The 22,026-nt window shown below is 43.3% G+C and overlaps 1 protein-coding gene across 1 annotated transcript in view; it reads left to right on the top strand.

Moving 5' to 3' along the window:
* Positions 1-22,026, top strand: part of LOC142312360 (uncharacterized) — a 70,188-nt gene that overhangs the window by 4,492 nt on the left and 43,670 nt on the right. The window contains exon 4 of the mRNA XM_075351295.1: positions 13,729-14,691. Within this exon, the coding sequence (XP_075207410.1) occupies positions 13,729-14,691 (963 nt within the window). The remainder of the gene's footprint in view (positions 1-13,728; positions 14,692-22,026) is intronic.

The following is a 22,026-nucleotide window of genomic DNA, read 5'->3' on the forward strand; positions in this document are numbered from 1 at the left end:
CTTGCCTGGAGTAGCGAACTGGACCAGCCGCCGAGTCTTCACTACTGCCATCAGAGTTAGCAGTAAGTACGCACGCTGAGAAGGAGCCCGCAGAGGACAGCCCCAGGGGATCTGCGGTATCTCGTTAGCTGGTGCCACGTATACTATACAGTCTCTTGTAATAGCATTAGCCAGGAACCCATTATGGATGGATGCAGTAGCAGTGGCCGATGAGGACACTTGCAGCAGCGGATATCGTGGTAGCCGGCTGGCATGGATGGTTGCAGCAGCAGACTGACAATGCACTGAAACATAGAGACAAATCAGCAGCAGAACACAGCACAAAGACAGCAACAGCACAATGGGACCTGAGAACTAGCAAGGTTAGAATCTCGTTGCCAATGCATATCCCTAAAGGGGAAGGTGCTTAAATACCTGAAACTTCTCAGCTGACCTGAGAGGCAATTCCAGGTCAGGGCGCACTGGCCCTTTAAGAAAAGGGGCATGGCCATTTGCACATTCTGCGCCCATTCGCAGGAGGCCTGTGTGGTGTGTGCAGGTCCTGGGAGACAGCAGCATGAATTGAGGATGGGGCGCCCACCACAGGACGGCTGGGCAGGTGAGCGAACAGATGTTGCTACCGGGGGAGGGGAGCAGGATCAGCGTGGGGACGCTGGCATGGGTATTACAGTGAGTTTAACTTAAGTTCAGAAACAGCATTAGAATTAAGGGATAGTTCCTAAGGTTGAATTTTTGGGGACCAATTTACGCTCGGAGACATTCCATGCATTTGATCCACTGTAGGTCGTAGACGGTCTATTTTAACAGTATCAGGAAATTATCTTGTTGGGATAATGCTTACCAGAAAAGTGAGGCAAACTGCAGTAAGCTTTGATCAGAGTTAAATCAGTCAATGGGTCCAAGAGATCCCTGGTATTTACCCTTTGATACCCAAACAGAGATTTAGACTTTGCTGCAATATACAGTATATCCCCAATTCAAGTTCCAGAATAGAAAGCAAAATAGAAGTCAGTCTGACTATGGAAACATTAGCTATTAGAATACCCTCCATGCCACTAAATAAAGGGAATCTGTCACTAGGTTCCTTCCACCTAATCTGAGAGCAGCATAATTTAGGAGCAGAGATCCTGATTACAACGATGTGTCACTTACTGGGCTGCTTAGTGTAGTTTTGATAAAATCACTGGTTAATCAGCAGTAGATTATCATTACAGGACTACTTGGCATGCTGCTGGGTAGTCCAGCATATTCATTAGCTCTGTATAACTGTTAGATCTGCAGCAGAGGTAACATTGATTTTATCAAAATGACGACAAACAGCTCAAAAAGTGACACATCGTTGGAATCATAGTCTCTGTCTCTTCATTATGCTGCTCTCTGGTGGGGTAGCAAAAACCTGGTGACAGATTGCCTTTAAAGGCATATCTCTAGCTGATCGGATGGATACCATTGGGTTCTATGCTGATAACATGATCATTTTTATCAACCAGATCGGTGCCACCAGGTTTTTGGCTGTAATCTCGCGGTGTATCATGGCGGCAAAAGACGACCGACCACAGACTGTGACACTCCTCACTATACTTTCTCTGATGCTTCTGAGTTGCACAGACAGGCTCGGGCATCAACCGGCTGTGTGCTCATTAGTGATCGGACTAGCAGGAGTTAATTGCTGCTAGCCTGCTGGGTTACCTTTTTGATCATATGTTGCGAGATACTTATCACAGGCACTCCCTGCCTTTTTAAGATGGAGGAATGTGTCATCCTATGCCAACTATAGCTTTCTGCTATACCGGTCTGTGTGCTGTTGTTTTCCAGTCAGGAAATTTACTGCGTGTGCAGTGGAATTCCCCCAGTCGTCTGGCTATCTCCTCCCTATAGTTTTTTCCCTTATCGCTTATTGTCTGATTACTCTGTGTGAGTGTGCTGTGTGATAGAGTTTTGGTTTCCCCTGTTTGTCTATCACTGTTGGTGTTTACACGCTCCTGTCCCAGAACCATCCCCTCCGGGGTAGGTAGAGAGGGGGTACTAGATCAGGGCTGGTCAGGAGCAGAGGTAGAAGGAGCCCCACACATCGTCACCATCATACAGTTTTCTGGGATCAGGGACAGCTAGAGCCCCCCCCTAGCCTGAAGGCCAGTTTAGAAGCCCTGGTCCCCTATTATCCCCTGCCACCACGTGACAGTTGGGGATACTTTACCTACTATTATCTCTACTATAGATACATTTGGCCCCTTTCATGTGGGCCCTCTACCCATTTGGAATCTTTATCACTTTTTCCTAGTGGTCACACATTATAAATATTTAGAGATCAACATTCATCAAGACCGTAAAGGGGATCTGTCTTTTAACATTCTGCTACTATTTTACTGCTACTAGATTATGCTATGTTTACTCTCTGGGGAAAACTACCTTTATCAGTACCGGGACGCATAAACCTAATTAAGATGACATTATTGCCAAAATTCAGTTACACTGTGCAACACAATGTGGTACCTATCCCTAAGTCCTTCTTCACAAAATGTAACTCTCTAAACTTAAATTATCTACTTTTCAAAGACCCAAAAAGCTTGGGGGTAGAACTTAGCCAGAATTTTTTCTTTACTACACATAGAAGGCTAGTTAAAGGTACTAGGCAGTTGGATGCCAGGTTCTCAACTGCCAAATTGTTAGAAGTGGCAAGCACTAGCTTCTTACGAGGATTTTTCAAGCTTGATTAATCTGATATTCCCAATTTTTTTATTTTTAAACAAAGTTCAAAAAAATGAGGTGCATGAAAGTTCGAAAAAATAATTACTGTATATACCAAAACCCACAAGATGCAATATAGGATATCCCCATTCTGATATATGACTCTCTCATCCTGGTATACATGTCCCCATCCTGGTATATATGTCCCCCATCATGGACCCATCCTGGTGTAGATGTCTCCAATCACGCCGCACACATAAAAAAATTATTATACTTACCATCCCTCTGCTTCCCCGGTAATTCTGATGCCGGCAGCTCACATCAGTGTGTGAGCGGTGCAGCACATGGCGTCAATGCCATGTGCTTTTTGTTACATGTTACCATCCGCTGCCGGAATATTGACCGCTCCCACGCCAGGCATTATGAGCGTGGGGAGCAGTGATTATTAATTTTTAATAATAGCGGACACACGTGATCATCCAACTGCTACATAAGCCAGGGGCTGGGTGATCATGTGTGCGCAATATTAAAGAGAATAAATATTCACTGGTCCCCACACTCATTATTTCTTTTACCTCTCGGTGCCAAAACGAGGGAGGTATTAGGGGCATGGGAGCAGTAACTAGCACAGTGTTAGCCCTAGTGCCGTCTCCTACCTCCTGTGACCCGGCCTACTGTGACCCACTCCTCCACATCCGCCTATCCCTCTCAGTCAGAGCCAGGCACATCCAGACTATAAGACGTACCGTCAAAATTTAGAGGCCAAACAAAAAATTGCGTCATATAGTCTGTAAAACACAGTATATTGTTTCTATACTTCTTCAACACAACATGGATTTTAATTGACTTAACCTCGTCATGACACATGACGTACTGGGTACGTTCATGGATCGTGTCAGAGTAATCTCTGACGACTGCCGCAGAGATCTCCGCACGTGTAAGCTGATTTGAACAGCTGATGTGTGTGCCTCCCAGGCGTGATTGGATCCGTAATCCACCCATGCCTGTTAAACCCTTACAACGCCCTGTGAAAGTGTCACTTTTTTGCAATTTTTCCACACTTTTTTTTTTGCCGTTTTCCAGTACACTTATGGTTTCATTTAAAAGTACAACTCGTCCTGCAAAAAATAAGCCCTTATAAGGCAAGATAAATGGAAAAATATAAATATACATTTTTATAAATAAAAAAGGTCTGGGAAGAAGGGGGGCAAAAAAAAATCCAAAACGGAAAATCGCCCAGGGGTGAAGGGGTTAAAGGTTTGTCAACAGTTGTTAAGGGGTTAATATCTTAGTCCTTACATTGATATCTGCAGTTTGTACTGTCAAGGGAGAAATTTGAGTAAGACTGCTAATGGAGTCTTTGTTCAGGCTATCCAGAGTCCGGTGCCGAATTAGCTGTATATCAGAGCTGATGTTAATGTATCAGACCATGATCACCCAAGACATGTTTTCTCTTTGAGCCAGCGTCTCCAACTGAAACTCGTGTATTGGATAGGTTCAATTATTCAGAATGCATCATTAACCTTGGAACTTGAACACAGAGTCTACGGAGTATTCCACTCCCCAATTTCTCCCAGCATGTTATGAAATACATCTCTGTTCGTTATACATTCTTTCTGTGTGAAGCTACTGATAAGACTTTTGCTCATCATTATGAAGACTTTTTCATTGTTTGTACATCTGTTCACTTATTTTTGGTAACCCCTTCATGACTATACAGCTTAAAATTACATTATAGGTCTGTGCAATTGCTATATAGACACATAGATAATTATGCAACTACATCTACATTTTGATTATTTACATACACAGATATTCTTATTATGTTAGAACAAACAAGCTATAGCTCAGGCCACCTCCACAGTCCCCCCCCATAATAAGATATCTGTGAATGTTGTTAACCTTGAATTTTAAAACTTTCCCCATTTATTCTATTTGGAACTTGTTTGTGACCTACCCCCCTTGGGACTAATATATATATATATAGATATAGATATATAGGCCTTCCATTAGATTGTTGTTTAATACAACACTACAGGCTTTCGCTCCCCCCTTAAGTACTTATTCTATTTATTAAAAATAACTTTATGATTTATAGGGGCTATTAGAATTGGCGTTAATACTTTCATTAGGGCACATTATCCTGACCAAGGAAAATTGAATTTAGACCTTATCTTAAAATTAGCACATAACCAAAAAAAAACATTTGCTACAGATTGTCTATGGTTCTTCTTTCCGGATATGAAACAAAAAGAAAGATGCTTGGTCAGTGCTAGTCCACTTAGGGCCACTTTGTGAACCTGGATGATCTGTTCTTGATAAAAAAACAAAACAAAACATGATGAGGCTTCATGTAAACAGTTTGTGGCGCTGACTTAGAGAAGCCTTCTGGAATAATGGGTAAAATAGCAGCCTCTTTCTGCTTCGGTTGTTTCAGGTCTGTTGGTTTCTGAGATGTGACGTTAATTCGCGTGTCACTGCCAGTGCTCAGCAGACTAGGCCGGGGAGACATCAGCCTGATGGGATAGGCTCTTCCAAAACTTTTTCCGAGATGAGAGAGTCCATAGCTAGCATTTTGTATTAAGGAAAATCACTGAATATATTCATATATGAGTTAGTAGGAGACAAAAACATTTATAAATTGTTAGGTTACATTAACTAAACCACATTTTTGGGTCTATAAAATGGCTGAATTAAGTATTTTAGATTACTCAATTCGTACCCTCAACAGTCCCCCCTTAGACTTAAGCGAGCTTTGCACGCTGCGACATCGCTAGCCGATGCTAGCGATGTCGAGCGTGATAGCACCCGTCCCCATCGTGTGGCCGATATGTGTTGATCGCTGCCGTAGCGAACATTATCGCTACGGCAGCGTCACACGCACATACCTGCTCTGCGACTTCGCTGTGACTGGCGAACCGCCTCCTTTCTGAGGGGGCGGTTCATTCAGCGTCACAGCGACGTCACAGCAGCGTCACTGAACCACAGTCCAATAGAAAAGGAGGGGCGGAGATGAGAGACCAGAAAATGCCGCTCACCTCCTTCCTTCCTTCTTTTCCAGTGGACGCAGGTAAGGAGATGTTTGTCGTTCCAGCGGCGTCACACATAGTGATGTGTGCTGCCGCACGAACGACAAACAACATCGTTACTGCAGCAGCAACGATAATTGGGAAGAGAGGGGCATGTCACCGATGAGCTATTTTGACCGTTTTTGTGACGATTCAAAATCGCTCATAGGTGTCACACACAACGACATCGCTAAAGCGGCCGGATGTGCGTCACAAATTCTGTGACCCCAACGAGATCGCTTTAGCGATCTCGTAGCGTGTAAAGCCACCTTTACTTCTGCCATTTCCAAATACTAAGGGTACTGTGTTCCCTTAGGAAAAGAGGAAGAAAGATCTGCTGGATAATCCTGCTTGACTGAACGTTGAGGCATGGGTGGAGAGGGAGAAAGGGTTTTCTTCACCGGTTTGAGACCAAAGACCCCTAGGTGAGTCCTTACCCTTTGTAGTTGGACTTTCCCATGTCTCAAGGCTCTCTTAAGTCCTCTTTTCTAACTGTTTTGCCAATGATGGTCTGAGACTGTACAGGTCTTTTTGAAAAGGATAAATATGAGCAGGATGCTCAGTGCAGCTCCGGTGGATCGACCCTTCTGCAATGAGAGGCATGAATCCATGTTGTCCTGCCGTTGAGCTTTATCGAAATCTCTGTGGTTGGGAGAAGCTGGATCAACTCATCTAATCTTGACTCATGGCTCTTTCTCGCTTGTCCTTTTAGGATTGATCAGTCTCCTGACTGAACACTATATACTACTAACTCTGATTTAGGATCTGGAATTAGAAAATACACTTGTTCATTACACTATTTAGTCAATCATATGAAGATTTTGCGTGCTTTGTGCTAGACCAAAAACATTTTAAATAGAGACCTGTTTGTTACTAAAGAGAAACAAAACACGCATTGGTTCACAACTTGTTAGTTTGATGGTTTTTTTTACATTCCACTTGCATTGTGTGGATTTTCAGCAATGATGTCGCTTTCTGCACTGGAATGCCTCTGACCAAACCTGGAAAGAAATCTACACAACACGCACAGACTTGCATACAATGTGCTCATGATATACATCTATAATCAGTTTGCAGTCTCTAAAAATGGGGAGAGCAGGTGCAGGGTGTTTCTGCAGACTCTTTACAGTTTTTTCTCACATTGGTTTAAGAACGTGTTTTAGAAGACTGGGTGAGTTTGCCTACCTGGGTACTGAACCCTGGTGTCACCAAAGCGCACACTGATAACTGTCTTTCACAGATTTTAGTCCATAAGTTACTTGGGCCATCATTAAGAAGAGATCTCATGGCAGAGAAAGCTTACCGCCCTTTATCCACAGACCTTCCTCAGTCAGCTGGCTCCCTGCGTCTCACACTATATTCCTTGTTGCTTGTTCCTGTAGGGATTTAAGAACACAAGGAGTGACAGAAGTCACTGACGTGACAGGTGTCACCGAGGTATGGTCCATATGCATTGGTAAAGGACTCCTCAACTCTAGGCCCATTCACTGCTTCTTGGTCAGCTGCACCTGTGCGGGGATCTCCATCCGATTCCATCAGCTCAGATCTAGACTTTATCTTCAGCATACCTAGCTCATTTGACAACAGGAAAGATCTATATTCTTCATACACATTTTGACTCTTACCTACTACTGCTCCACCCATCTAGAGAGGCATTAATACGTCACTTCCTCCTGTACTGATAGGAGGGGAGGGAGTGGTTCAAATTTAGACTACCTCATGTTGTATAAACTGTATCATATCCAGTCCAGAATCGACCAGCATTTTGTTCCATCTATAAAAACAAAAACTAAAAGAAATATGCATTAGATCATTCTTATAACAGACATATATTATAGTAGTCCAATAAACATGACATAACTGTTACAAAAGAAAGGCCAGCTTTAAAGCCTATCCAATATGTCTGCTGCGCCTTCTACTGCTGGAATAATATAATAGATATCCACTTCCCCACCTTTATTTTTTGTTTTTATGTATTACTTTGGCAAAATGTATAGTTTTATAACAGCAGACAATATAATTAAACAACTAATAAATATAACTGATACTCTGCTGGGAATTTTGAAACCTTACAACACGGTTCGTATGTATTCTGTATCTACAAAAGAAAGGAAACCAATTAATAAAATATTGGCAGTCTGTATGCAAAAATACAAAACAAAAACATAACCATAAAAACAAAAACTAATTTATATATTTTAAGAAATATATAATTTCCCTGCAAACTTAATTTAATTATTTAGGTATTAGCAGGATACTATTGATAATCTCCTGTGAAATTTTGAACTCTAAAGGTGGCTTTTCACGCTACGAGATCGCTAAAGCGATCTCGTTGGGGTCACGGAATTTGTGACGCACATCCGGCCGCGTTAGCGATGTCGTTGCGTGTGACACCTATTAGCGATTTTGAATCGTCGCAAAAACGTTCAAAATCGCTAATCGGTGACATGCCCCCCTCTTCCCAATTATCGTTGCTGCTGCAGTAGCGATGTTGTTCCTCGTTCCTGCGGCAGCACACATCTCTACGTGTGACGCCGCAGGAACGAGGAATCTCACTTTACCTGCGTCCCGCCAATAATGAGGAAGGAAGGAGGTGGGCGGGATGTTCGTCTCGCTCATCTCCACCCCTCCGCTTTGATTGGGTGGCCGCTTAGTGACGTCGCTGTGACGCTGAACAAACCGCCCCCTTAGAAAGGAGGCGGTTTGCCGGTCACAGCAACGTCGCAGAGCAGGTATGTGCGTGTGACGCTGCCGTAGCGATAATGTACGCTATGGCAGCGATCACCACATATCGGCCATACGATGGGGGCGGGTGCTATCACGCTCAACATCGCTAGCATCGGCTAACGATGTCGCAGCGTGTAAAGCCTGCTTAGGGTGCGTTTTCTTTAACCCTTATCAGCCGAGAAAAGCACTTATCAGTAAGGAGTGAAACACATGCAGTCCTGCAAATCTCTGCAGAAACCTTTTTTTTTTTTTTTTCTACTTCGTCAGTTATTTTTTTTTTTAGGAGCTGACTTAGCCCCCACCTTTCCCTGTCACTCCCACGTATCGCTGCAGGCAGCCAGAGTCAGGGTGCGTGCTATCAGAATGGCTGGTGGGGAGAAACAGATACAAGAGGGGCCATGGGCAGAACTTTCATTACAGAAACATGTAAAATATATCATTGTGCTGTGTTAGCCAGTAGAGATAAAACCACTACAGAAACATATATTACAGAAGCTTTAAGATTGATGGGGTGGAATGGAAAGCATCATTAGAACAGGTGGCTTGGGATCGGGATCACTGCAGCAAGGGGGCAAGCAGTCCGGGGCTCCCCTCTTTGTCATTAGGGAAGGTTGGGGCAGACTCGGTATCTTGGGGGATCTTCTGGGGCTGATTTCTTTCCCTTTTAGGTGTAAGGTGAATTACAAAGGAAAACACAGTGTATTAGTACTTCGCTGTGTAACAAACTGTCATTTTGGCCTTGTAGACCTGCTTTTTGGGCTAATTTAAAGGGATACTGTGATACTCTGGGAAAAGGCACACCTGGCTTCAGGTAGATCATTACTGGATCTACAGGGAGTTTACCCACAACATTAGGCCCTTTTGACCATAATAGTCCACATCAGATTCATCAGCACATGGCATAGAGAGCATCACACTGGGGAGTGCCCGTAGGAGGCAAGTCTCCTCACACCCTTCTGGGAAATATAATTTAATCAGGGTGAGAGTAATACCTCCTTCTCCATCATAATTTATGGCAGCCCTTAATTTATTTAACAAATCAAACCAGCAACTCCCACTGGGGCAAAAAAAACAAAATATGGCCGGGAGTTATATCAGACACTTTATCAATGGAATTGGCTACAACAGTGTCAACTATAAATTTGAAAGAGGCCCCTGCAAAACTTCTTATTTAATCTGACCATCACGGTATAAATTTATGGGCAGCTGGCTCTGGTTTTTGGGCTTTGGACAGGAGACTGGGATGGTGGGACACGGCATCCCCTCTGGAAGTGCCCGGGCTGACCACAACGCCAACAATTCCATCGCTGGCTCTGCTGCCGGTTTTGTTGATTAGGAGCTACGTATACAGGGTTTAGACCCTGTTGGGGCATGGGTTGTGGTGGGGGCTGCACCGGCATGTTGAAGGGGACATATTTGGGTGTGGGCTGTTCCTCGTCAGGTTCAGGGTAAGGCTCACTGTGTGTCCTAAAGGAAAGAGGGGGATTCAGGGGGAGGGCATCGGCGACTGGGGAGCGTGACGTCAGACTGGCCGGTAGAGGGTGAGACGGCATTGGTGGTACAGGAGGGGCCAGGGGTATGGGTGTGGATAACAGCTCCCTGAGTCTGCTCGGTTGTTCTCTGATGTAGAGGAGGCACATAATAACCTCCTCCGGGAGTTAAAACAGGGAGGATTGGGACAGGCTTATGGCCGTAACTCAGGTGTGGGCGGTGAGCTGCACAATCTGTGTTTTGGTAGCCACACTGGTAACGTGCAGCTGGCTGGGTCGTATGGGGGCGGTTTCTCAATTGGTACTTCTGGATGGATAGAGGCAGGAGTGGGCAGTACAGAAAGAGTTAAGGGATTTTGGCTAGTGGGTGGGACTGCAGCATCTGTGAATAACTCTGGAACTTGTCCAGAATCAGGCTGCGAAGTGGCAACAAAACAACTTTCCTGAGTGCCCCTAAAACTATCCTCAGACTTGGGTGACTTATAGTAAAACACAACATCCCCTTGCTCATCTTCATCTTTGACCTCAATATATCTTTCTGATACCAATATCTGCGTTACTCTGCCAAACAACTTTGTATCAATCAACAAGTAATACTCTGAAAATCTCCGGGGCATGATGCACAGCTTAACTGTCTCCAGCACGTGCCCCCACCTAAGGAATGTTCACTAAATCCAACACATTCTGTGAATCCTCAGGTTTCTTAACCTTGTCTTTTCCGTTCTAAATATTTTTGCTATCTTGGTGGTGTCCGGATTACACTAATTTATGACTATGCGGTGTGCGTTACAGCCCGGCCGTAACTTAAGGCTACACCTTTATACTAGCTGCTTCCTCAACTATATAGTAATAAGGGTATCCCGTGTCACGGAGGAGGGGTATAAAATGTATTCCCTCTGGACTTGATCAGCTGCACCAATATTTTTTATTGTCCTAATCCCTATCTTCGGTCACGTGATAATTTTCCGTGTCACGGAGGAGGTCGTACAAGAATTCATATGCACATACAAACAAGTCCCGGCCTCTGGACTTGGTCAACTGTATTAAATTTAACATTCTGATCCCTATCTTCGGTCACGGGAACCACCCTGCGTCTTTAATTACAGACTGGGTCAGTCTAACTATCTATATCCGGCCACCACCATCTTTCCTGCCCTAACAACCGTCCTTTGGATCCCGTGTGACACTCTCGATCCACATCTCAGGGCTGGGATCGTGCTACTGAGCCCCAGCGGGCACTACCCCTGAGTCACAATCAGGTACCTTTTAACACCGATAAGGACACACAGCCAGTCACCCCCTCCTCTCCAAACCAACCACAACGGCAGTGAATACACAGTATGTAACACTTACCGGGTTGGAGATGATCAGTCTAATTGGAGCGGAGAGAGATCTCAGTCCGCGACGTCCAAACCATCGGTATTTCCAGGTCGGCAATGCGTCCGTGGAGGGGCTCCACGCTGGTGTGCCAAACTGTCAAGGGAGAAATTTGAGTAAGACTGCTAATGGAGTCTTTGTTCAGGCTATCCAGAGTCCGGTGCCGAATTAGCTGTATATCAGAGCTGATGTTAATGTATCAGACAATGATCACCCATGTTCTTTCTTTGAGGCCAAAAACACACTTCCGCATAAAAAACGTACGTGTCTCACGTTCCGTTTTTCGGGTCCATGTTCCGTTTTTTAGGGGTGTTTCTCCCGTACGTATGACATCCGTGTGATGGCGTATGCTAGCCGTGTGTGCGTGTGGAATGGCTGTGTTTGCGTACGTGTAATGTCCGTGTTAAATGATCAGTGTGTGATGCTCAATGTCATTGATACATGTCGGCTGACAGCAGACAGAGTTGCGCGATGAGAATGAACTCGGGTGAACTTCATCCGACTTCATTGTCATACCGCTGCTCTGTCTGGGTGTCGCGTACTGATTAGCGGTGACCCGTGAAGGACTCACCAGTGACCGCTAATCCCCTGAGTGACTTAAGTGAGCAGCGCGATTAGCGCTGCTGTCACTCAGGCTACCCGCGGCCAGCTGGAGTCCTCCCCCTGAGACCGCAACTCACCTGTGACTTCATCGCTGTCACTCGGGCGACTTGCTGTCACGGTTGGAGGATTCAGCGGTGGCCGCAAGTTACCTGAGTGACCGCACAGCTGATCGCGCGACTTACCTCACTTGCTGTGTGGAGTGGACAGGAGCGGCGGTGTTCTTCTGCAGCTCCTGTCACCTTCATGTATTACGTATTTGTTAGTGTTTTTTATTGCAAATAAAGGATTTTTCGTTGTGTGTGTTTATTAACTTTAAATTACAGGTTAATCATTGGGGGTGTCTCATAGACGCCTGCAATGAATAATCTAGAACTTAGTGGCAGCTATGGGCTGCTGCCATTAACTCCTTATTACCCCCATTGCCAACGCACCAGAGCAAATCAGGAAGAGCCGGGTAGAGTTCCAGAACTATCGCATCTAATGGATGCGACAATTCTAGGCGGCTGCTGGCTGATATTTTTAGGCTGCGGGGCTCCCCATAACGTGGAGCTCCCCATTCTGAGAATTCCAGCCTTCAGCCATATGGCTTTACCCTGGCTGGTATCATATTTGGGGGGACCGCACGCCGTTTTTTTTTAATTAATTTATTTTACTGCACAGTATATACACGCCCACCGGTGGCTGTGATTGGTTGCAGTGAAACAGCTGTCACTCAGCGTGTGGGCGTGTCTAACTGCAACCAATCATAGGCGCCTCTGGGCGGGGGAAGCAGGGAATAGTAGATTGATTAATGAGCGGCTGGCATTTTCAAATTAATTGAAGCCGCGTATCTTTGGCACAGCTGTTCTTCGCCGCGCTGATGATCGGGGATCGGTGAGTATGCGACAGGGGAAGATACAGACCGAGCGCCAAAGGGATGATGACTGAGAACAGCAGAAAAAAAGGTAAGTATACTGACATTTAACAAAAAAAAAAAGCCAGACATCGTTTGTTTAAAAACGCACACGGACGGTACGTGCTGAACACTGACATGCTACGTGTGCCGTCCGTGCAGGCACGGACCCATTGACTTTAGTGGGTCCGTGCCTGCGTGCTGACCGCCAAAACATGTCGTTCGTGCGGGAAAACGCACACACGTACTTACCACACGGACACTTGTTCTGTGTGATTTTACGCGTGTGTGCCATCACCCATAGGGTAACATTGGTCAACGTGTCTCCGTTACGTGCAAAAACATACCAAACACATACCAGAGGCACGGATGTGTTGCGGGCCTGAGCCAGCGTCACCCAATGAAACTTGTGTATTGGATAGATTCAATTATACAGAATGCATCATTAACCTTGGAACTTGAACACAGAGTCTAGGGAGCATTCCACTCCCCGATTTCTCCCAGCATGTTATGAAATACATCTCTGTTCGTTACACATTCTTTCTGTGTGAAGCTACTGATAAGACTTTTGCTCATCATTATGAAGACTTTTTCATTGTTTGTACATATGTTCACTTATTTTTGGTAACCCCTTCATGACTATACAGCTTAAAATTATATTATAGGTCTGTGCAATTGCTATATAGACACATAGATAATTATGCAACTTCATCTACATTTTGATTATTTACATACACAGATATTCTTATTACGTTAGAACAAACAAGCTATAGCTCAGGCCACCTCCACAGTACCACTGTCTTCATCAGCTAATAAATAATTTCATTTTAATGCAATTTGATTCAAAAGACAGTATTTCTAAAACATTTTTTTTTCTTGTCAGATTACGGTGCATCAGAGGGATATCTGCCATTTACTAATTCTGAAGCAGCTGATTATGGTATCACTCCGTATATACATGATCATAACATAATTCCAGATATTTTGCCAGCACTTCAGAACAAAAATCTATCATCTATTCCTTATCAACAGGACCTATCTTCTGATTTATCAGAAAATATTATGCAAAATGAAATTAACAAAAGGACTGCTGATTATCAAATAGCTCACACAAGGGAGAAATCATTGCCATGTTCAGAATGTGGGAAATGTTTTACCAGAAAGTCAAATCTTACTGTACATCAGAGAATTCACACACGGGAGAAACCATTTTCATGTTCAGAATGTGGGAAATGCTTTACCTGGCAAGGAGATCTACATAAACATAAAATAACTCACGCAAAGGAGAAGCCATTTTCATGTTCAGAATGTGGGAGATGTTTTACATGGAAAGCACAGCTTAATGTACATGAGAGAATACACACAGGGGTGAAGCCATTTTTATGTACAGAATGTGGAAAATGTTTTACTAGTAAAGGAGAGCTAGGTAAACATATAAAAACTCACACAGGGGTGAAACCATTTTCATGTTCAGAATGTGGGAGATCTTTTACACGGAAAGCACGACTTAATGTACATCAGAGAAATCACACAGGGGTGAAGCCATTTTTATGTGCAGAATGTGGAAAATGTTTTACTAGTAAAGGAGAGCTAGATAAACATATAAGAACTCACACAGGGGTGAAACCATTTTTATGTGCAGAATGTGGAAAATGTTTTACTAGTAAAGGAGAGCTAGGTAAACATATAAGAACTCACACAGGGGTGAAACCATTTTCATGTTCAGAATGTGGGAGATGTTTTACACAGAAAGCAACTCTTACTGTACATCAGCGAATTCACAGAGGGGAGAAGCCGTTTTCATGTTCAGAATGTGGAAAATGTTTTACTACTAATAGAGATCTAGGTACACATATAAGAACTCACACAGGGGAGAAGCCATTTTCATGTGCAAAATGTGGGAAATGCTTTACCTGGAAAGGAAATCTATATAGCCATAAAAGAACTCATGCAAAGGAGAAGCCATTTTCATGTTCAGAATGTGAGAGATGTTTTACACGGAAAGCACAGCTTAATGTACATGTGAGAATACACACAGGGGAGAAGCCATTTTTATGTGCAGAATGTGGAAAATGTTTTACTAACAATGGAGGTCTACGTAAACATATAAGAACTCACACAAGGGACTAGCATTTTCATGCTGAAAATCTTATAGCATTAAATCGCAACTTGTTAACCATCAGATAATCCACACAGGGGAAAAGCCATTTGCATGTTCATTATGTGTGAAATCTTTTAACAGGAAAGAAAGTCTCCTACTCCGCATCATAAAGTTCACACAGGGGAGAAACAATTTTCATGTACAGAATGTGGGAAAAATTATACCTACAAAGCAACTCTTGATGCACATACGAAAATTCACACGGCTGATTTTTTTTTTTTGTCCAGAATGTGGAAAATGTTTTAACTGCAAAAAGTGTTGTTGCACATAAGAAAATTCACACAGGGAAGAAGCCATATTTTTTTCCAAAATGTGGCAAAGGTTTTACAAAGAAAATCATATCTTACTGCACATCTGAGAATTCATACAGAGGAGAAGCCATTTTCACAGTGAGATTGGGAAAATGTTTAACAAAGAAGTTACATTTTCTTAAAATCAGAGAAATTACATAGGGACGTAACCATTTCATATTTATTTTTCCAATAATTTTTATTAATTTAATATTAAAGTAAAACATATGTAGGTTCCAAACCGTGCTCATGACAAAACATTTTTTTTTTTTTTTTTTTTTTAAACATCATTTTTATTCAAATTTTTAAACATAAAAAAATTAAACAGTCAATTGCATGGTCAAATAGTAAACATCAGCATACATGAGATTGATTTGTTCATCAATGCAACTGTAAACCTTGCAAAGAAAGAAAAAATAAAAAGGTAGTGTCACAAACAAAGAATAAGAATGTGAGTGTGAACCCTTCCTCAATTATGTTCTTGCTATGGTGTTGACTACCATCTCCATAATATCTCAAATGAAACATCTATTGGGACTAGAACTGATGGAAGCGGAAAGGAGTAAAGAAAAATCAGCAGGAAAAGTTTTTCCACTGTGGAAAAAGTTCATTGGTTTTCATGATAGTCCTCAGGAAATCCTGAAAATAATTAGCCCTTTCCGCCATACAGAATGGTATTGTCTGGAAGACCTGGGAGGGACAGTGGGGGTCTTAGGACCGTCTTTAGACACTTAGCGCTTACCATATCGCTCCCATAGATGGAGTTTTTGGTTTAGGCCACTCGTTAAACAAAGCCCAAAGAGCCACCACACTAATTGGTGGAAAAGCAGAGCCTGTGGTTTTTGTGGAAGTTTCGTTCCCCAACATGCTTGAATCTGGTCCCTTACTCGCTTCCAATATGGTGTTACTTCTGTGCATTCCCACACCCCGTGCCACAGATTCATAAAGGGCATCCCACCCTTAGGACACGCTGTAATCCGGCCAGGGTAGCTATGGGAAGGCGGGATATTAAAGCCATACAGCGCTGTGTGCATGAGCTTGAAATAAGTCTCTCTCCATCTCTCACACAAGATGGATTTTCTCACCCGTTTCCACCCTTGTAATATTGTCTCAGTTATCTCCTCATCTCCTGTCCACCTCTCCCATGTTCTGAACATTTTGCTCTGTACCCCAAATACTCCCTGAATTTCTGAATAAAGTCAAAGATCCTCCTCAGCTGTTCTAGTGGTCTTGACAGAAAAAGTATGATGTCATCCGCAAAAAGAGCAATCTTAACTTTATCTTTGCCTACTCTGATTCCGTAAAATAGATCTGACTCCTCCATAAATCTGGCAAAGGGTTCCATGGCCAGGTTGAACAGCAGTGGTGACATTGGACATCCCTGTCTAGTCCTCTTGTGCAAGTGAAAAGGATCAGAGAGGAATCCTGGTGTGTGTACTCTAGCTGTAGGACCATTGTAGACGCCATCCAAAAATGTTCTAATTTTGCCTTTTAAATTGAACGAGTCCAACGTCGCCCCCAGCCACTCCCAACTAACGTTATCAAATGCTTTCTCTGCATCAAGAGTTAGGAGGGCTTGTTTGTCTCCTGAATGCTGCTACCTCGTCCAACACTATCAAGATTTATAGAAAAGGAAGGAGGATTTCCAGCGCCAGGAAGGAAAGTTAAAAAATTATTTTTTTTATTAATTAAATATAATATTAAAAATCCAGCAGGCACAGCATGATGTCGGATGACCAACAGAACAACGTGTTTCGACGCTCAGGTCTTAATCATGTTCTGAAGATTTCAAGATATCAAGATTTATGACTTATGTTTTTAACTGCAGCTCTTCCCTTAACAAATCCCACCTGAGCTGGCTTCACCAATTGAGGAAGCACCATTGCTAAGCGGTCAGCCATTATTTTGGATATGATCTTTTGATCTAAGTCAATAAGTGAAATAAGTCTATAGGAACCAGCCTCCAAGGGGTCTTTGCCTTGCTTTGGAATTACTTTGATGTACGTCTCCTTGGATCTACCTGGGAAATCCCCTGTTGTCAAAATGTTGTTGTAGTAAGTAGTCAATACCGGGGAAACTTGTTCCTCGAATGCTTTGTAAAATTCCCCACTATACCCATCCGGACCGGGTGCCTTTCCATTTTGAAGATGACTTATAGTTTGCTTCACCTTTTCTTCCGTTATGTCTGCATTAATTACATCTTGCTGCTCCTGCATGAGTTTAGGGAGAGATAAGCTTTGGAGGAAGGCTCTACCCTCTGCTGTATTTGAGGGTGAGAGTTTGTATAGATCTTTATAAAAGTTTTGTAGAGTGGAATTTATTTTTTTGGGGCCAGAGTTTACCTTTCCTTGTCCATCTTTTATTCTGACTATGGGGGATACTAGTAAACGTCCCTTTGCCAATTTAGCCAGAAGCTTACCCGCTTTGTTGCTGTATCTTAAGTAATTCAACCTCTTGCCTAGATCTATACACCTGCTCCCTCCTGTCTATACACGTCTCAAACTCTTGTTTGGTCAGTTTCCAATGTTCTCTGTTTTGAGTTTAGGGGTTCTGCAGAAACTATGCATGTCTGAGTTTTGCACTCGATTCGGAATACCCCTCCTTCACTTTTTTCTTAAGGGAAGAGACATACATTAAAATTCTGCCTCTCAGCACTGTCTTTGCCGTATTCCAAAACAGAGCAGTTTCATTTACGTGTTCTCTGTTGTCAAATACAAACTCATCCCACCAGCAGCGCAATTTGTCGTTGAATCCCTTGTCCTTTGTCAGGAAGGCTGGAAACCTCCATATAAAGTTTGTTCCCCTGACCACCCTGTCCATCAGTTCCATACCCACTGGGGCATGATCCGATATAACCAGATCAAATATTTTGACCAACTTCAACGTGTTTAATAGACTCTCAGAGGTCAGAAGGTAGTCAATTCTCGACCAGGACTGGTGGACATGGGAAAAGTGAGTAAATTCTCTAGCATCAGGATGCAGCCAGTGCTAGATATCCCTCAGCCCAGTCTGATTAAGTAGAGAGGTGAGTGCGTTCTCCTCTCTGGGGGTCCTACCCTGACTCCTTCTATCTTCCTCTATCCTATGTACCGTATTAAAGCTACCTCCAGTAATTATCAAGGGTGAGTTATCCAGGACAATTTTCCTCTCTATATCTTCAAAAAAGGGATTTGTTTGAACAGTTACGGCCATAAATGTTATATATAGAATAGGTTTCTCCTCCATGGTCTATAGTGACCCGGACCCATCTCCCCTGATCGTCACACTCCTGAGATAATAATTTAAAAACTAAGTTACGGTGGAACAAAATTACTACCCCTGCATGTCTACCCTGTGCTGCCAGTCCCACTACTGTCCCCACTCAAAATCTATTAAGCCTGAAAAAATCCTCTTCACTTAAGTGAGTCTCCTGAAGTAAGACAATTTCTGGGGAGAATTGTTTAAGGTGCCTCAGTATCTTAGATCTTTTGTTTGGGGATCGTAGACCCTTTACATTCCAAGAAATTATAATCCTAGCAGTCCCTGTTAGTTTTGGTTACTACCTGTTACCAGATACTTGATACTTGTGGAATGGTTAAACAGCATGCGGAGTCTGTCTGTGACTCCTGAAAGAAGAATGGTGTTAAAAAAGAACAAGAAATAGACAACAAGGCAATATACCCTAGGGTAACAATAACACTAAATTCGTAATGCACTGTGGTGTGTTCCGAACTGCGCACACCACCAGAAGTGCTATGGACTTCACTTTTTTCTGAGATTGGAAAGTGGTTGATTACACAAGCATATTAGAGAAACACATCCTGCACCACATGAAATGTAGGGAATGTCAATGAGGATGACATCGGTATCCCCCAACTATTCCTGCCCAATTTGTCTAAACAGACCACTCTACCTCCTCCCCCACCGAACCACAGGACACATCCCAGATGGGGATAGAGATAATGTGAACAAGCGTCCTCTGGCACTTCGGGCCCCACATGACATAACCCATTCCTGGCCCCTCCCCCACCAACCCCCACGTCCTCTCCTTCCCAAATAAAGTTCATTCATTATCTTGGTATCACCCCACAAACAGCTCGGAGAAAGGTCCAGACCATTTTAGTTGAAAGCGGGTAGGGGTATAAACTACATCACCATTCACAAGTTATCACTGGGTTGTTTCACCTATTACGACCTGTTGACCTCTGGGATTTTGGTGACAATGTTCAGTTGTCCCCCTCTTGGTCACTTCTTCTCTCTGCAGTTTTTGCCGTGTGCAGTATTTTTTCAATGTCTCTTCGGCGTCCCTTGCCGAGATGTTGACACCATCTTTTTGGAAAATCCTCAGTAATGCCGGGTATTGAAGTGTGAAGCTCTTCCTAGTTTGATGCAGAGACACACATATTTTGCTGAAAGCTCTTCTTCGCTTGGCCACATCTGCAGAATAATCCTCGAACAGAAGAAGTTTCATTCCTCTTATGATCATTGGCTGGGTTTTCTTTCTGTAGGCCCTTATTATGTCAAACTTGCCGTTGTAGTCCAAAAATGTCATGATCACTTGGCGTGATCTTGTCTGATCACCAGATTTTTGGGCATGGGAGCGCAGGTCTGGGCCCACCCTGTGAGCCCTTTCGACTCTACATCCTCTATTAATTATCAGAGCTGCCGGGAGATCTTTCACATAAAGATCTTTCACATAAGCGTTGAAATTCGGCAACTGGAACTGCTTATGATAGCCCCACCATTCTCAGGTTGCCCCGCCTGGACCTATTCTCGAGATCTTCAACCTTGTCCGCTAGGCGTTTTGTTTCTGCAACCGTTTCCTCTAACTGCGAGGGCATTTGCTTTTTATCTTCTGTCAGGGATGACACTCTCTATTCCAACTCCTCTTTCTATCCTTTGTTTGTTTAAGTCCCCCTAAAAGTTGTAGAGGGCATTCTGGATAGCTTGCTCTAGGGTTTTCTGGATCTCTGGCATGATATTAGCTGCAACCTCCGTTGCCATTGTTTTAAAGTCTACCATTTGCATGTGCGTGTCATTCGTTTTGTTCTTTGTAATTAGAGTGTTCGGCAGATTCACTCATAAAGGCATTGTGAACCGGTCGAGATATAGCAACAGGGACTTGTTCTTCCATGTGGCTCGGTGCGTGGTCCACCCCGACCTGCCCCTGATCCAGGCTCCGTCCCCGGCCTCAGCTCTTAATGGCAGGCTCCAGCCCAGCACCAACACAAGACATAAATAATTTCAGGTACTTATCTAATTTGTCGCATTCAGTCACCGGGCAACCAGTCTTGCATTTCTCCCAAGTAATAGATGCTAAAGGGTTCATCAGGGGACATACACCGGAAGGGCCCAAATCCAGGGACTCCCAAGAGAAGGCTGTGCCAATGTTTGAGGAGGATACCTGAATGATACAGGTCCACAGCCCTCTTTATACTCTAGTGAAGGTTACAAACGAGGTTTGGAACACGTCATGTGACTTGACCCGGGTGAGGGACCAATTCAATTACCTCACCTCAGGCCTAATACTGTTCATTACCGATACTATTGTCATTAAATCATTATATTAAGTAATTATATTAATTAGACAAATATGGATTACGATGCCAAACTATAATGAGAAAACAGCTCCCTATTGCCGCATAATGTGCGGGGCACACCTCCCAGAGTTGATTGATTCCATATTAGAAACCACCCATTCATCTCAGAGCGTCTCAGGTTGCCAGGCTCTAGACTTATATTTCCCCAGCAACAAGTGATGCTTATTCGCGCATGCGCAGTGATGTTCTAAGCACAATATGGAGATAAGGTATGCACACCAGTGACTATGCAAGGGGAATACATGTAATAGCAGAAACTGCTGTGTGAATACTGACATGAAAAATCCAATAGCTATATGTAAGAATGAAAATGTGAAAAATGGAACCTGCATTACTGCCATGAACATATGAATAAAGAGAAATTTAGCTACTGAATTGATCAATGCAATAGAGCCCCAACACTACGCCAAAGTATTTCTCTACGTTGGGGTCCCTAGCTAGTGTGTGTCCTCTCATGCAGTTAAAAAACTTACCGTGTATGGGAAGCTGTGAACCAGGCTATATATGCGTATCATGTGGATTGGCAATAGGTGTGAGTGGGGTGGGTTCACAAACGAAAAACTACTAACAAATAAGGAATAACGTTTGGAACACCATTCTAAGTCTGAACTGGGTGCAAAAACCTAAAAAAACATCACTATATGGAGATATATTCTCTTTATTCATATGTTCATGGCAGTTTTTTAACTGCATGAGAGAACACACACTAGCTAGGGACTAGGCGTAGTGTTGGGGCTCTATTGCATTGATCAATTCAGTAGCTAAATTTCTCTTTATTCATATGTTCATGGCAGTAATGCAGGGTCCATTTTTCACATTTTCATTCTTACATATAGCCATTGGATTTTTCATGTCAGTATTCACACAGCAATTTCTGCTATTACATGTATTCCCCTTGCATAGTCACTGGTGTGCATACCTTATCTCCATATAGTGATGTTTTTTTTAGGTTTTTGCACTATGTTCTAAGCACAGACTGCAGTAATTCCCAGCAAACGATGAGTCCCTCGAATCCGCGCATGCGCAGTAGCATCAGCAATAAAACTCGGCAATGAATACCATGACTGACATGACGGCGCTGGGCCACTTGGACCTGCACATGTGCACTAACCTTCTGCAGCTAGCGATGAACAGCGAAGGAATAGTCTATA

The sequence above is a fragment of the Anomaloglossus baeobatrachus genome, chromosome 5 (assembly GCF_048569485.1).
Source record: "Anomaloglossus baeobatrachus isolate aAnoBae1 chromosome 5, aAnoBae1.hap1, whole genome shotgun sequence".
In the NCBI taxonomy this organism is placed as follows: Eukaryota; Metazoa; Chordata; class Amphibia; order Anura; family Aromobatidae; genus Anomaloglossus; species Anomaloglossus baeobatrachus.